The sequence below is a fragment of the Pseudorca crassidens genome, chromosome 21 (assembly GCF_039906515.1).
Source record: "Pseudorca crassidens isolate mPseCra1 chromosome 21, mPseCra1.hap1, whole genome shotgun sequence".
Taxonomy (NCBI): Eukaryota; Metazoa; Chordata; class Mammalia; order Artiodactyla; family Delphinidae; genus Pseudorca; species Pseudorca crassidens.
Window position 1 is genome coordinate 5,459,698 of NC_090316.1, and position 17,214 is coordinate 5,476,911.

The 17,214-nt window shown below is 40.9% G+C and overlaps 1 protein-coding gene across 2 annotated transcripts in view; it reads left to right on the plus strand.

Annotated features, from left to right (window-relative positions):
* The first annotated feature begins 277 nt into the window (after positions 1-277).
* The window catches only part of KAT6A (lysine acetyltransferase 6A), a 109,737-nt gene continuing 92,800 nt past the window's right edge, over positions 278-17,214 (plus strand). For both annotated transcript variants that reach the window (XM_067721908.1, XM_067721909.1), the window contains exons 1-2: positions 278-383; positions 2,894-3,798. In XM_067721908.1, coding sequence (XP_067578009.1) covers positions 3,199-3,798 — 600 coding nt within the window. In that variant the 5' untranslated portion in view covers positions 278-383; positions 2,894-3,198. The remainder of the gene's footprint in view (positions 384-2,893; positions 3,799-17,214) is intronic.

A 17,214-nucleotide genomic window follows, 5' to 3' on the forward strand; every position in this document is an offset into this window, starting at 1 on the left:
GCCTCCTCCAGTCCTCCTCCCGCTTTGGCTTTGGCCTTTTGTACCGGCCCCACGTGATCCGCCCGGCCGGCTCTTCCCTCCTGCCCCGCCCCGCCCTCCGGCCTTTCCCGGCTCTCGGCCCAGCTCTTCCCGCTCCTCGGCCGTCCCCCTCCCGCGCTGCCCCTTCCTCCCCCTCCCGCTCGCCTAGCTCTCGGGCTGTTCCCGCGCCCTCCCCCAGGCAGCCGTTCCCTCGCGACGCTTCCCCTCCCCCCGCGGCTGTTCCACCGCCTCGCCTCCCCTCCCCCCGGCCGGAGCTCACTGTCTCCAAGATGGCGGCCGTGTCAGTTTGGGGCATCTCCGCGGTCCGGCCCGGGGCCCCGCTTACCCGGCGCTCTTCTCCCCCGGTAAGTAGTCGAGGGGCCGCCCCCGGGCGCCCCCGGCCGTCAAGCCCGAGGCTGAGCCGCTCCGGGACCCGCCTCGCCGCTTCGCGGGGCCGGTGGCCGCTGCAGGCCCCGCCGCGGCCTGCGCCGCCTCCCGCTGCTCTGCGCCAGGCCTCGGGCTGGGGCGCCGCGGCCGCCCCCTCGCGCCCGGCCGGCGCCCGGCTCCCGGCTCCCCCGCCCCGCGGCCCGCGCGCCGCCGCCGGCGGCCCGGGCCGGGCTCGGCCGGGGAGCGGGCAGCCGGGAGGGGGCGGCGGCGGTGGCCCAGGCCGCGAAGCCGCGGGCGGGCCGTGCAGGCGGTCGGCTCTCCCTCGGGGCGCGCCCACCGGCCTGGCTCCTGCGCCCGCCGCCCGGCCCGCCCGGCCCCTGCGCCCGCGCTCCCGGCGCTCGCGCTCGGCCCCTGCGGCCGCGCGGCGCGGGGTGACAGGCGGCCGTGTTGTGGTGCGGCGGGCGCACGTGCGGCGGCGTGTGCGCCGGGCTGTCAGCCCCGGCGCCGGGGGCGGCGGGCGCCTGTCAGCGCGGAGCCGCCAGGCCCGCCCGCGCCCCACCGCCCGGGACCGGCCTCCGGGCGGCCGCGGCTTCGGCGAAGCTGGGAGCGCAGATGTGCGGCTCTCAACTCTTTCACGTGATTTCATTGTTAACTTCGTCCTCGGGTTCCGTTCCCGTCCGGTGGGAGCCGCCGACTCTCCGTCGGCAAGCCGCGGGCTGGTGCCGTTACAAGTTTCTGAAGTTTCTCTCCCTTTAAAAATAGAGCGCGAAGAGGCGTTCGCGGGGAGGTGGGGGGGATGGAGGTCGGGGAAGGACTGCCGGAGGCGAGCTGCACTTTCTCTCCGGCCGCCGGGGTACTTTCCTGGAGTTAAAGCTCAGGTCTGCAGGCGCTTCGCTTGCTGAAGACCTGAAGACCCGTGCGCATCCCGGCCCGAGAGACCGCGGGTGACTGTCCTTCGTTCTCTCACCTGCGAGGTTAAGCAGCCAGGACGGGCCCAGCGTCTGCAACTCGGGCTGAAGCCTCTCATTTCATTGTAGCGTTAATGCCTCCGTAATGCACCCACTCCGAGTAATACCGTGATTTCTGTCCTCTCGAGACTCTCACCACGGTGAAGCTGAGTTCTTCCCTCGGGGGACTGCTTTTCAGTCAGCTAATTTAGAAAAGAAGTCTTGGCTCAGGTTTGCGTGTTTCCTTCAGCCTTTTCTTTCTTATCAGAGTAATACTATCAGTTTCTTCATATCTGTTAGTTTTCCTTTTGATTTTAGAGGCACTCGGAAGAACGATTACTGTGGGAGCCATTTTTCTAGGATGTTTATGTTGTAAGTGCTCCTCAGAGTACTCCTTGGAGTTCTAAAAAACATTTAGGTAAAGGTAAATTTATTTTTGGAAGCAAAGAAGTTATTAGATTCGGAATTCATTATTTTGGTGATTTTCAAAAAGATTTGTATCTGCCAGATTCTTTTGTCTGAAAGAATACTGACTTTGATCCTGGAGAGGCAACGTGTGTGTGTGTGTACATACATAGATGTGTGTGTGTATAAGTATACGTTGGTGTCTTATTCATTAATGTTCATTTCAGGACAGCAATCTTGAATCTTTACGAGGTCGTCTTCTCTTTAGACTACAGACAGGCAATACATTTTTCTCCTGTGCTGTACATTTGATATGTAGTGTGTACATTTGAAGCCAGTGATTCTGGGCCATTCTCATTTCTAGTTGCTATGTCTGTAGATTGGTTATGAACATTTTGACAGTTGTTGGACTCTCTCCAGTATATTGAATGTTACTAGGAGAAGCTTATCAGCATGTGATTCCTAAAATTTGAAGGAAATTGGAATTTAAAAAAATTCTTTGAACACTTTTCGCACTTGACTATTTTCAAAATGTTAATTTTGTTTCCACTTGGAATGTTGAAAGTAATATCATACTTAAAATGTGAACTTGGTTTGTGGAAATTGTATTTGTTTATTTTACTATATGCAATAGTTAAAATTTTCTCAATGGTTTTCTGTCCATCTTATTGACTGTTTTCATCCAGTCTGAATGTCTGGAATTTTGAAAGATGAAAGTTTCACTCTTACTTTCATTGCAGGATTCTTTCTGCTAATCTAGATACTTGTTGAAGTGCTGAATAGTTTCTTGGAGAAAGATGTCAAGGAAGAGTTTCAATTCATAGACTGGTGAGCAGAGATTGTGGAGGGCAGAATAGCCAGCACCCCTCTGGTTAGTTGTGGCCTAAGGTCATTCACAGTGCATCTCGTCTTGTTTCCTCATTGTATCCTAATTTTTAATATTTTCTTCCTTTTCTTCGTTTTTCCAGTGGTTCACATACATGATCGTTTTGGAATGTTGATAGAAACATGATCAGACTCCTACAGGTGCTCAGTGAACACTGTTTGAGTGCTTTAAAGACTAGGATGTTTCAGTTCCAGTGTATTTATAAAACGGGCCTTGATAGGAAACTGACCTTGTTTTAATTGTTTTCCAGGCATAAGATGCACATTTTTCTGCTGGGAATGAGATGTTCTTGAGTTCTTACAACTTTATGAACAGACCCATGTGTGGTGCTATTGAGAAGTTTGAAGATATTTCAGATAACAGGTTGTTTTGGTTTCTAAAGTAAAAGTGGGGAGGCACTCTGTTTTGTGAAAGGAGGAAGGACTCAGGCCAGAAAACTTGTATGCTATGGTTAACTGGTTCCCAGCCTCCGGGAATGTTGTTTTCCATGGTGTAAAACTTACTCAGCATCAGGATAAGGGATAACGACTCTATGGATATACAGAATCCTTCACCATGGTAAAACTCGCCAACCCGCTGTATACGGAGTGGATTTTGGAGGCCATCAAAAAAGTGAAGAAGCAAAAACAGCGTCCTTCAGAAGAAAGGATATGCAATGCAGTGTCTTCATCCCATGGCTTGGATCGTAAAACTGTTTTAGAACAATTGGAGTTGAGTGTCAAAGATGGAACAATTTTGAAAGTCTCAAATAAAGGACTCAATTCCTATAAAGATCCTGATAATCCTGGGCGAATAGCACTTCCTAAACCTCGAAACCATGGAAAAGTGGATAATAAACAAAATGTAGACTGGAATAAACTGATCAAGCGGGCAGTCGAGGGCTTGGCAGAGTCCGGTGGCTCAACTTTGAAAAGCATTGAACGTTTTTTGAAAGGTCAGAAGGATGTGTCTGCATTGTTTGGAGGCGGTGCTGCCTCTGGCTTTCACCAGCAGTTACGATTGGCTATTAAACGCGCCGTTGGCCACGGCAGACTCCTTAAAGATGGACCTCTTTATCGGCTCAACACTAAAGCAACCAATGTGGATGGGAAAGAGAGTTGTGAGTCTCTTTCTTCTTTACCTCCAGTGTCACTCCTTCCACATGAAAAGGATAAGGTAAGAATGGCCTATGCATCAGTGTTCACAGAGCTGATGATACAGCATGCTACAAAGCCACATTTCTAGGAAGTTGAATAGAAGTTACCGTTGGTGTTTGGGGCCTTTTGTGGAATAATCACCTCCTGTTTTTTATTGGTGAATTCTAGGTGTGAGAACTCAGTAGATGCTAATTGTTCTGATACTTTGACATATTTGATGACTAAGATTCAAAGTGTAGAGTATTGCTCTGCCTAAAAGAACATACCTAGATTAGAATTAAAAAGTAGCACACAACTTTAAACCTGTTACATAAAAGTTCTTATAATACTTTATTGCTGAAGTTGATGAGCAGCCAAATGCTGGAGACTTTAAGAACCTGTCTTCTTTCTTTTTTCCGTTTTGATGCCGATTACTAGACAGGAATGAGACCGATTATCCTGACCATAGTAGTGGCTAAGCAGATTTAGCAATTCTTATTTTTGCTCTTTGTATTCTAACTTTTGGTCATGCTTTATTTTTTGCATATGATGAAGTCCTAAACATTATTATTTACGACAGGTGTAACTGCATGCATCAGGAATACAGTAGCCTATGTTCCTAAAGTTCTGGGGAGTCCGGAGTCTTGATACTCAAATGGTATACTTTACTGTGCTGTGTGTTTTATGCCCTTATTTTGTACCGTTGAAAGTATGTCTTCTTAACAGTCAATCTTGGCCCTTAAATAGATATTTGAGGATGAGGAGAGTTTTGTTAGCAGCTCCTTTGTACGTTGACCTGGTGTCTTAGCTGTGAATTTATTTCAGGTGTTCTGAATTGTGGTTCTGTGGGGAGTGGCTGTACTTTAAGTTGTTGCACACCTTACTGTACACCAGTAACATCATCGTCATTGCTTAAGATCGTGGAGGCTACTTCTAGGGTGTTAAGATTCTAAAGTTAACATTGAATGTATTTTAAAATATTTGAGATTTGATCTAAATTCATTGCAGTTAGTAACCCACCAGTAGATTTTTGTTTAAATAGCAACTGAAAATGAACAGGTTTTTTTTTTGGATGCAGGTTTTAGAGATCTATTTTAAGGTTCAGTTTTCCCTGTGAACTTTGAAATAGAAGCATTATCTTACTGTTACTACCCTTAAAATGATTCTGATGGAGTCATGGATTAATGGGCAATCCCATTCATAACATGGTTCATGCTCCGCGGCATGTGGCATCTTCCCAGACCAGGGCTTGAACCCGTGTCTGGGGAGGTCCCGCTAGGATTTTACTTTTGAAAGGGACTTTTAAGAACCATCTAATCCAGCAATCCTTATTTTGCAGCTGAGCCTGGGACCTTTGCATTAAAAAAATGTTTAATCCAGTAGAGATCTGCTGGTTTGCTTTGGTTAGGAACATCTCTTTGGTTTATATAACTTTAATATACAGTATTGTTAACCAAAGTAACTAAACTTGGAAAAATTGTGTTTCGTTGAGTAGACTTTTGTATATTTGTACTGGTCTGATTGGGAAACAAACTTATGATAGTATCTACAAAATTAGAGTTGTTGAGATCCATTATATATTTTTGAATGGAGTCTTATTTTCAGTGGTTAAGTTTTGTGCATGACTTTCCCCAAAGATATGAAAAGCTCACATTAAAAATAATAATACAGTAAACTCTAGGGCAAGGAATTATTCCTCCTATGAACAGATTACGTTTGTTCCTTTTGTTGTATTTAACTACTTTCCTCTTTTTTTAAAAAAAACAAAACTGTCCAATCATTCCCCATTTGGAATTGATTGATTTGCTGTTATGAAAACCTAGATATTCTTTAAAAAAATTATCCAGATTATATTTGACAGGGGTGGAGAAAGGAAAGTGTAGGCTAGAAGTAGTTTCACTTTTAGGGCATTAATTAATTCAGCAAATAGTTACTGAGCACTTACTGTGGGCCAGGCGCTCTGCTTGGAGCTGTGGTGGCCTTACCTGCTCTGGAGTGCATGTGTACCTACTGGTCTGCTCAGCTGTGGGTGAGAGATGAAGTTCAGGGACTATGGAGCAGCCTGAGTACATTCTTCTTTTTTCTATACGGTTCTAACTTTTATTGTGATTATTAACCTTTGGAAGGAACTGTACATTAACTTTTCAGCCACTGAGTGGTTTTTGTTTTGCTGTTTTTGGTGAGATAGCTGTACAGAAATATTTTTAAGAGTTTTTGTGAAGACACTTGAACTTAAGTGTGTTTTCACTTGAGGGAGAATCTGGAGATACTGTGATTTAAAAGTTTTATCCATGTTATAAGGGAGATTTGCTGTACTAACTTTAGGTTGTTGTAGTTTATGGTGAGTTTATTTAACTTAATGATGTATTTATACTATATGCCAGACGTTACTTTACAGCCAGGCATATATTAACTCGTTTAATCCTCAGATAACTCAATGAGATAGGTACTGTTGTTTTACAGATGGAGAAACTGAGGCATAAAAGAGGTTCAGTAACTTGTCCGAGTCACAAAGGTATTAGGTGACAGAGCTAGGTTTTGGACTTGGGCATTCTGGCTCCAGAGTCTTTGTGACAGCGATACCTACTGCCTCTTGGGAGTTGTTGGGTATAATGCCTGTCACCGCATTCATGTACACAATTGTAAATGTTCTTGGTGTTAACTTCAAGGCACATTCTCTGATTGTAAAAGGACATGTCCCGCCCCCCCACCGTTCCCATTTCACTGACTGCGTCCCTTTTTTCTCTTTCTGTCATAGAATGAATTCTAAAATTTACTTTGAACCAGCACTAAGAACGTATCAGAAACCAGAGATTATGAATAATCTAGTTTTGTATACCTGAGGTCCATAAATTAAAAAAACAGTTTGGTCTGCATGACTTTTTTTTTTTCTTAAAGATATTTTCTGTGTTTCATTTTCCTTTCAGATGTCACTGAAGTCTTCTGATTTGTAGTTTGGGATTGGTTGCATGGCTGTAATAGAGTGCTTTCATTTGGGACAAAATGTTGCTTTCCCTTGAATTATGGGATATGGGTGAGGGTGATAGTGTGTAACTAGCTTAAATAACAACGTCCTCCTTGCAAATTTCTCTTTTTTTTGAAATACAGATATTACTGTAAGATAATTTGTTCATTTACTTCATTTATTCATTATTTATTCAGGCATTTAGGCATCTACCATGAACAGTGCCTTTAGGGTTTAGGTCCTGTTGGGGATTAAGGCGTAGAAATGTGAAATAACTTCTTTGCAACGTTTGTTTAGCTTATGAAATATAACTTAGTTTTTTGCATTCACTATTTTTTTTTTTTTTTGGTAACAATTAGGTATTGTGAATCTCTGAGAAAGAATGAGATGTTTCTTGGGTGAGGCTAATTATTATTTGAGATTCTAATGGTCCATTAAAAGAATTACTTTGGACACTGAGTCTCCATTTCCCTTTCAGGAGTAATTTTCACCTTCATTTCAAATTTCTGGGTTCATTTTACACAAAGAATAATTTACTTGAATATCTAAAGCTTATGTTCCATATTACTAGTACAGAAAACTATATGCTTATGGTAATCAGCCACATCAGGAAAGTGTTGTTAGTCTGTGGAGTATTGTGGAACAGAATTATATTTTGCTGAAGCATTCCACTTGGGAAAGGAAGAGAAGATATTGTCAACTAATGTTATTGTTTAGCTTATTACCCATTAGGTTATTAATGTTATTATTTAGGTGACTTGGAGCAGAAAGATCAAATGATAAATACTAGCCTTCTAATATAAGTTATATCACAATTCAGTAAACTCTTAGTGCAGTCCAGATTATTTTGTGTTACTGGAACTTGGCATTTTAAATTCATAGAATAAAAGGGGCATTGACAGGAACTTTGGTATTTGATGTAGAGTTGCTGATTAGAATGGAAATATGTTTTCAGGTTACGAGAGTTAAGAATGATAGTTTTGATTTAGCTATTTGGAAATGGCCTTTATTGTAAAATTGTTTCACATGTTATGTGTTAGAACAGTGATATGATAAAATTGTTTATAAATGTAAGCTTGGTAATGTTGTTTTCAGATATTTTGTTGCTATCATACTTTTTAGTAATTGTCTATGCTATTAAATTCAGGGGTGTGTTAACTGCCTGGCAGAATGATTGTCTATTTAAAAAAAAAAAAAACACAGGCACACCAAAAAACTGCAAAGCAAAGGTGCTACAGAAAAGTTGAGAAGAGATACATTAGTAGTAAAAAGTGGAAGAAGTTCTCAATTTAAAAATCCTTATGAGAGCATGCAAGGAAGTGTATTTCATAGTAAAATTATTGGGAAACTTTTTAAGTTCCAAGTTTTAATTCTTACATCATGGGGGAGGGAATGGAGGATAATGCCAACTGTATCAGTCTTTAAGTGAAGAAGGATTATTTTAGTGAAAATTGTCCTAACCTCATGTAGTTGACTTTATTTTTCAAGTAATGGCAAGGATACAGCGACATGAATATTGTAGATTTTGTAATGTCACCGAGTTTGCAACTGATTGATCTCAGTAGTTATATTTTCTTACATTATAATTAATTACATTAATTATAATTACAGTAATTGTACATTTCTTACATCATTGTTTGTACCATTTTTTGGTGACTCTTAAATATCCTGGGTCCTGAGGAGAAACTGGCTAGAAATAAAAATTTGTTACTAACAAGTCATTGAGGTGGATTAAATATAAACGTGGTTAATATAAACTGACTTCGTCTCAGCAGACTTGTTCTATTTAAAAAAAAAAACAGAAATTTAAAAATAACTCAGGCAGAGATATGTTTGTAATGCAATATTTATTTAAATACAATCAATTGTACAGATATTTTAAAAAATTTTATTTTTGGCTGTGTTGGGTTTTCATTGCTGTGTGCAGGCTCTAGTTGCGGCGAGCGGGGGCTACTCTTCGTTGTGGTGTGCAGGCTTCTCATTACGGTGGCTTCTCTTGTTGCAGGGCACAGGCTCTAGGCACGCAGGCTTCAGTAGTTGTGGTGCATGGGCTTAGTTGCTCCGCGGCATGTGGGATCTTCCTGGACCAGGGCTCGAACCCATGTCCCCTGTATTGGCAGGCGGATTCTTAACCACTGCGCCACCAGGGAAGTCCCTGTACAGATACTTTTCTGGTCTTCTAGTTAGCCTTTGAGCTATGTGTGCTTTGGTAGTTTTCAGTCCATGACACACCCTGAAAGAAAACTTGAGCTACTAAAGCAACCTTTGATTTAGCCATTGCTGATCAAACTTCTGTACCCAGCCAGTGCACACAACCTAAACATTTTTCTTAGAGTTACAGTTGCTAACACTTTACTCTTTCTTGGGCTAACTTCTTGTAAATTGATGAAATAAATGGAAGAAATTAACGAAGACATCAGATAGTACTACAAATTGCTTCTAACCTCTTTCTTTATCCTGTATCAGGAGGCCAAGGGAATGTAAGCAGTTGCTTGTAGAAACCTATTAATAGCTAACATTTGTTAAGGCCTAACAGTGTGTTGGGCACTGTTCTGAGTACTTTCTTATTGAAGTCTCAAAAGAACTTTACATGGTTAAGTTTTATAGGCATGATATATTTATATAATAGCTATTTAATAATACAAGTTTTTATTATGGCTTCTTATAAAATGCCAAATGGAAAATAAATATATGCAAAATACATTATTTTCTTATTCTGCTGCCTGTTTTTTATTCAGTTCATTCGGACACATGGGCCAGCACTTTTTTACATTGTACTTAACTGTTAATACTATGAAAGCAAATAGATAACAGGAACTGTGCGATGAATCTGGGGAAAGAAATATTGTATCATTCCAGGTTTCTTGAGGTTGTAAGAATCTCCTTCACAGATATTTCTTCCCTTTCTATTTAGAATACTGGATAAAGTATATTTACACTGACATGTTTCTTAGATATGTGAGAGGACTGAATCTGGGTGCCAAGTTTGCTGGTTAAACTAGAGTTAAAAATGTTGTTTCTAGTGAACTGGGAAATGTTTTTTAAAATTATAATACTGAATACTTTTCATGCTCTGATTTGAAATTTTTTAAAGAACCAAGTAAATGTTACATATAGGGATTAATTAAGAGCCTCAGTCTGGTAAAGTTGCTTACCAGTTGGCTACTCAGGGGTGGAGTCAGTTCATAAAGAATCTGCAGCAGATGAATTAAGCCAGTAGCCACTTCACCCTTCTGCTTTTCCCAGCTGGAGTAGGATTAGGACTCATTCAGCTGCAGCTGGTTCCCAGGAAAATCTAGGCTGTTTCTTCTGGTTTTCTCCTTTTGACAGGAAAGTCAAAGTTCCCAACAGATGGCTTTCATCAGCACTGTACATAACTCTGTAAATTCAAGTCAAAAGAATTACTTTCAACTTTATTAAGGGACAGGTGAAGAAACAGTTCGTAGTATGGCCCTATTTGGTTTAGGGTTGAAATTAAGCATAGAGATTATAGGAGTGTAGCATTTAGATTTGCAGAATGCCATTCTGGGTCAAAATAGTTTTTAACTGCTAGCAATTAAAGAAAAAGACCTGCTAAGAAAAAATAAGTCTGGCTGTAGTGTTGAGTAAGGTATATTTTTTGATTACAGTATATTTTATATATTTATTTATGTTTTATATGTTTTATGTTAATATTTTATATTCAAGTGTACATTTTTATTAAGGTATGTAATTTTTATTTTGGATTATTCTTACAAAGCATAGTTACATTCTTAGAAAAAATAAAGGGTAGAATCATCTCCATTTTGTAGAACTTGTAGCCAGTAGCAATCTTGGATAAAAATGATTCTCATCTTATTTCACAAATAGAGAAACTGAGGGTCAGAGAGATTTGAGTGTCTTGCTTAATGCCCCACAGGAAGTTAATTGCGCCTGGGAGAAGTGGTCGGGCCCTTCTCAGTTCTGTGCTTTTTTCGTTAGGCTGTAGTACTGTCTTACAGTTTTAGAGAGCAACGAGTATAAAATAACATTGTTAGAAATCTCTTCCTTAATGGAAACCATAGGATGAACCCTGGTGTAGAGAATTTTGGTGGTTTTTGTAAACCACAAATATGTAAATCTGCTTGTTTCGGTGTTTGAAGACTCCAGAAAGTCGAAACAGTTTTTTGTTTTGTTTTGTTTTTGGAAAAGACTGCTTTCTTATGACCCAAACTAGAGGAATTAGAAAGTTTTCTTCTGTTTTAGCTAAATATTAGGAGAACATGTTAAACTACCCTAATGCTGGGAGATGAAGTACTCCTTGAGTTTTGAAAAAAATGTCCACTTCCAGTTAAGTCTAATTTTCAGAACGTCTGCAACTCACGATGTCCGCATGATTTGGGTAATTGGTTTGAACTTAAAATATTTAAGACGGAGATAGAAAGGTACAAGCCTTTCTATTAATTAATGAAGTAATTCTCATTAAAGGCATTAAATATGGGTGGCCTAGGAGTGTACAGTTCATCACTCATTGTTATGTATACATAGTATCTTGGTTCTGGGTGAGTTTGTTAATACCAGTAAACAAACCTTACAGGGAAGGCAACAGGCAACAGGTCATGTTTGTCTTTTTTGGTCTTTATGACTAACCGTTCATCTCTGCATTACTTTTAACTTTTACTTTGTTGTAAAACTTAGCAAATAGACTAGGAAGTGGCAAATAAAGGTTAAGATTGGGGACAGTTATAAAATAATTGGATAGAGTAGTATGGCACTATTTGGTTTAGGGTTAAATTAAGCATAGAGATTATAGGAGTGTAGAATTTAGATTTGCAGTAGGTGGTTTTAAGATTATTGGTAAAACTTGTTAAGGAGAAAGTGACTGCTGTAGAAAGACAATCAGGCAGACTAAAAAACTTAAAACCTTTGTATATGTGAAAGAAGACAGCTGATTCCTTTACCTTTTGTGCAGAAGAGGTAGAGTCCATGTACGTGAGATTATTATCGTGCTTTCACTGTAGGCTGCCTTTTCCTCCAGGGAGTTGTGAACTGTAGTTGACCTAGAGAGCTGTTGTTCAGTGTTGGTTTTCAGTTCTTTCTGCTTAGTACAGTGCAGGTTTGTCTTTTTTCTTAGTCATTGGCTACAGCGAAGCATTTAACTCCTGAGTTTTCTAGAACCTATAACAGAACTCTTGGAAACATTACATTTTTGGGTGTGTGTTGAGTATGATGCTGTGTTTTAATAGTTTCCTAACTTTTCTATTCAGGACATCTTTAAATATCTGACGTAGGGTTTAGATCCTCTTTCACCATTTTCCTGCTTTAGTTATTTCATTTCTTCTCATGCCAGTCTGTTTTCCTTTAATTCTCTAACATAAAGCTAAAGTCCTGTTCTTTCTAAAGCAGTGGTTCTCGACGCTAAATCCACTTTAGAATTACCTGAGGAGCCTTAAAAAATAACCACCAAGCCAATTAGACTCCAACAGTGGGGCCCAGATTTCAGTTTGTTTATTTGTTTGTTTGTTGAAGTCTCCATGTGCATCTGATATGCAGCTAGGGTTGAGAACCCCTGCTCTAGCGCTTCGAACCAACATGTCCTGTGGTGGGAACTGGCTGAGGGAGTCAGGGGACAGAATTGCCTAGGGATTGAAATTCAGATACAGGAAACAGCACATTTCACACCTACTCTCATGAACGCACTTTGAACCCAGGACAGGGTACCTCTGGAAACCTGAATTTTGTTCTACTCCGTGACCATAACTGCCTTAATTTTCCACTTTTCTCTTTTCACTCTTGCTGCACCTGCTCTTTTATCTCATCAAGGTTTCCCATAGGGAATGTAGTTCAAAGAAGGTTCCCTGTGTGATTCTGATGCCCCTCCTATCCCCCCATGAATGCTTTTCTTCTAATTGTGTGGCCTTACGGTTTATCATTGCAGTTACTCACTTTACTCCTGCATCTAATTGGCAAACCCCAACCTTGAAATTAAGCCAACCATCCTCTCCCTGCTCCTCTGTGAGACTCGATCATTTTGAAGAAAATGGCACAAACCCACTGGTAGGTTGCCACTTGCAAGTTTGTGGCCTCAAATCTCAGCTCTGTCTTCTGCTTGGGGATGTACGTCTGTGTCTGTAGTCTGTTTTCTCTGCAGCAGTTCAATATTCCCTCCAACCCTTTTGCCTCTCTCATTTTCAGCAGATACTCCTGTATTCTGCTTCATAGAGAGAAGAGAATCTTTCTGACCATATGAGCTCATCCAGCTTTACCCTTCCCACGCTACCCTAAATACATTTGTACTTACTTTTACCCCCTTTAATACCCCTTCAGAGGACGTGAAAGAAGCATCTAGAGGTAATATCTCTGTTTATGTGCAGGATCCTTTTCTTTCCTGCCTTAGGAACCTTGCTCCATCAAGTGTTCCAGTCTTTTCGCTCTTTGCCCCTTAGCATAGAGAAGTCTCTCCCATCAAGTCAGAATAGAAGCAACACTGCTCCAGATTCTTCTCTCCATCTATACCCTGTCTCCTTCCCTTCGTTTTGAAACTTCTTGGAAAAAAGTCTACAGTTGTTCCAGATCTGTTGCAATCTGGCCTTTGGCCCTAACACCGTCTGAAACAGCTCTTGTGGACAGTTTTCAGTCTTTATCTTACCTGACCTCTCAGCAGCACTTAGCATTTGTTTACTCTTCTCTCTTCCCTTGACCTCTGGGATGATTCTTTCCTAGGTCTTCCCCCACTCCTCCCATCTTTCTGGTGATTCATTTTCAGTTTACTGACTTTTTATCTTTTGCCTGTAGCTTACATGTTGGATTCCCTAAGGTTCTGTTCTTTGTCTACTTATTGTGTTAACCTTCCTGAGTTATCTCCAGATGTACCTTCTCTATACTGATGACTCTAAATTCATATCTTAAACCAAATCTCTCTTTTGAGCTCTGGACTTATATATCTCACTGTGTAGTGTAGTGTCTTATCTCAGGCACTTCAAATTCATGATGACCCAGAAGGAGTTTATCACCCTCCTTCAGCTTGCTCTTTTGATTTTTTACTGTGGTGGGAGGCATTGCCATTGACTCTGATTCCTAAAACAGGAACTTCGGTGCCATCTTCTACGCCTCGCTTGCTCCTCTTTTGGATTCAGTTCTAGTCCATCCCCAGTCTTTTCTGCTGCTTTAACATCTCTATTAATGAGCCCTTTCTCCATTCTAGCTGCTACTCTCTTGGTGCAGGTCCTCATTGTTTCTCTCCTGACTTAGTGTAGTAGCTTCCTCACTGGTTTTCCTTCCTCCAGTATCATCTCCTTCTGGTTCACATTATTGCCAAGAATGATCTTATCAAGAAGCAGTTAAGAACACAGGCTCAAGAACCAGACCATCCAGGTTTGCATCCCATGTTGGTACTACTTGCCTTATGACCTTGGGTAATTTGCTTAATCTTTCTTTGCCACATTTCTTTTTATAGAATGGGGATAATACAGTACCTCTCTCATAATGAAGTAGTGAAGATTTAACGGGTTAATGTAATGTACATCAGTGTTGTCTAATAGAGCTTTGTACGATGGTGGAATGTTTTATACCTGTACTCAAAGCAGTAGCCACTAGCCATATGTGGCTCTTGAGCTCATGAAGTATGGCTGGTTGACTGTAGAACTTAAATTAAAATTTTATTTAATTGTAACTTAAGTGAAATAGCCACATATGACTAGCAGCTATTGCATTGAGCTACACGTAAGTCTAGTGCTCTGTAAATGTTACGTATTACCATCTTTCTAAAATAAACTCTGCTTAAGATCCTTCAGTGCCAAATTCTGTGGCATCATATATATGATTTTTAACCCCCTACTTTACCTCCCATGTTGCTCCAAATTGTCTACTGCTACTGCTTCATGTGCCCTCTGTGTTTCACTATACGAGTGATTCTCAAAGTGTGGTCCTAGGACCAGAAGTAGCAGTAATGTCACTGGAAAACTTGTTTGAACTGCATATTTTTGGGCCATATTCCATGCCTGCTGAATCACAAACTGGGGGTGGGGTCCAGCAATTTGTATGTTAATAAGTCCCCCATTGATTCTGATGCGTGCTGAGGTTTGCACATTCCAAACTACTTGGAGTTCCTCAGGTCTACCTTGTTTTCTCTTGCTCCTTTGTTTTCGTCCCATCTGGAATCCTTTCTCTCTTCTTTACCAGTTAGCTCTTATTTCACCTTGAAGACTTAGCCTAGGCATATCCTTTATTTCTTCCTTGTCACCCATCCTGCTTCCAGGCTGACTTAGAGAGCTCTCTTCAAGCCCCTGATATCCTGAACACCCCTCCTTCATAGCCCATTTTACACTGTATTGATAGTGAACTTAGGATCTGGTTTTTCATCTTTATACCCTGTCTATCTAACGCAGTGTCTGGTGCTTTGCAAGTATTTATGGAACATCTTCCAGGTGCCAGCACAGTGATTAGGTCCTGAGTGAAGAAGATACAGTCCTGTAATTAACACACACAGTGATAAGTGCTCTGATGGGCTGAAACAGAGTGCTGTGGAAACCCAGAAGAGCGGGTGGGGAAAGTTAGGGAAGCCTTCTCAGAGGAAGTCACATGTGAGAGGTTAGAAAATGGGGAAGCAGATGGGTGGGGTGGGAAAGAGAGTGGTTCCTGCAGAAGGAACAGCATGTACAAAGACCTAGAAGCAAAACATTGTGGGCCCATAATAAATGTTTAATTGAATATGAATAAAAAAGTCACATGTTTAACTTCTAGGTTTTGGTTTTGAAGTCGCTACTCTCCCTAGTAAACTTTAGTTAGCATTTTATGTTTCTGCATTTTATAAGCAGCTTTGGTATTTGATATCATGCTTTCTTTGAGCTGATGATTAAAGGTATGATAGGGTAACCTCCAAGCCAGCAGGATACATTTATCTTTTTTCTTTCTTCCTTTCTGTTTTTTTTTTTTTTTTTTTTTTTTTACCTTTTTATGGTAGAAGAAAGAATTTATCTGAAGAATTATCCTTCAGGGTGAGTAACACATCGGTGGTAGCAGAGGTAAACAACATTCCTTTCACTGCATAAGAATAGGCCAAGATTTTAAGCAGGCAACTTCAAATTTAGGGCATTGACAAAGCATATCATGAGGAGGGCTGAAAGGCAGCCAGCATGACAGTCACCACTGGTCACTTCTGTAGCCCCGCTCTGTGTTGGCCCTTTTTGCCCTTGTTGCTGCCATCCTTGGCTTCTTGTTGCTCTCATTTACCCTCCATTGTAAGCGCATCAAGGCCTTGGTTAATGTGCTATGTAAGCTCCCTTTTTCATAGCTGTTGAATACCCACTTTATCTATGTACGTTTTAGTAAAATCTCACCTTTTACTCTCTCTGAATGTTCTACAGGTGGGTTGGCTCCATCATCTACTAACTGTGAAGAAAGTTAAAAATACACGATTTTGTTTCTGATAACTTCAGCTACGCGGAGAACTCAATTTCAGCCAAGAAAGCTAGAGAAGGAGAAAGGGAAATAGTCTTTTCCCCCCAAACTTTGTATGAGTAGTAATAACATACTCTGAAGTGTTGCACAGATTAAAAAGAATTTTGCTTTCATACATATTATTTTTGACATAGTACTTGTAGTAAGGTAGGCAGTCCAAGTGCTATGGTGGCCAGGTTTTGCTTATGCAGAATTGTATGGTTGGTTAAGGGAATAAATAGAACTAGAACCAGGTCCCTTTCAAGCCCAGTACTCTTTCAGCCACATTAGGCTGCCTCTTGTTCATGAAAATGACAAGCATTAAAAAAAGTGGGTACTTCTTCAGCATTTATTACATACATCTGTTAAACCACTTATCAAGTCATACATGTTATTAATCCTGTATCCAGGTCTTGACAGATTGTAATATGCTCAGAAAATGTTTGTTGAATGGAAACTGTCAGGTTTAAACTGGAAAGGGGAATGATAGAAATTAGGTTGATTAAAAAATTTTTTTTAAATATTAAGTCTCCTAGTAAACTTAGAAGCTGAACCATTTATCCTCTCAAAATAATATAGATTGAAAGGAGAGAGAGTTCAGACGTTTTCTGCAAATGCTTGACACCTCAGCTGAAAAGTACCATTTGCCACTTCCTTTGGGGTAATATTTGTTCTCTGTTACCCCTGTAGTATTTTTAAAAGTGTAAACAATGGTGTTTTCCCAATAGGTAATACATTCACGGGTACATAACATTTCAAACGTACGGAAGAGTATCCCTCGAGAAGTGTTCTTCTGACTCTGGTTCCCTAGCCGACCGGTTCCCTTCCTGGGCAGCGGTCAGTGGCTTTCGTTTCTTTTTTACCTTCCAAGGAGATTCTGTGTGTATGTAAGCAGTCACTTTATATATACATTTTTTTCCTCACAGTTGGTAGCATATCTTAACATACTGTTGTTCACCCTCCTTTTTTCCATCTCTACTTAAGGACATATCTTAAGTGTGTTCCACATCAATACGTAAAGTTTGGTGGTATTCCTTTATGTGGGTGTGCCATAATTTATATAACCAGTCCCTTGCTGATGGACATTTGTTTCCA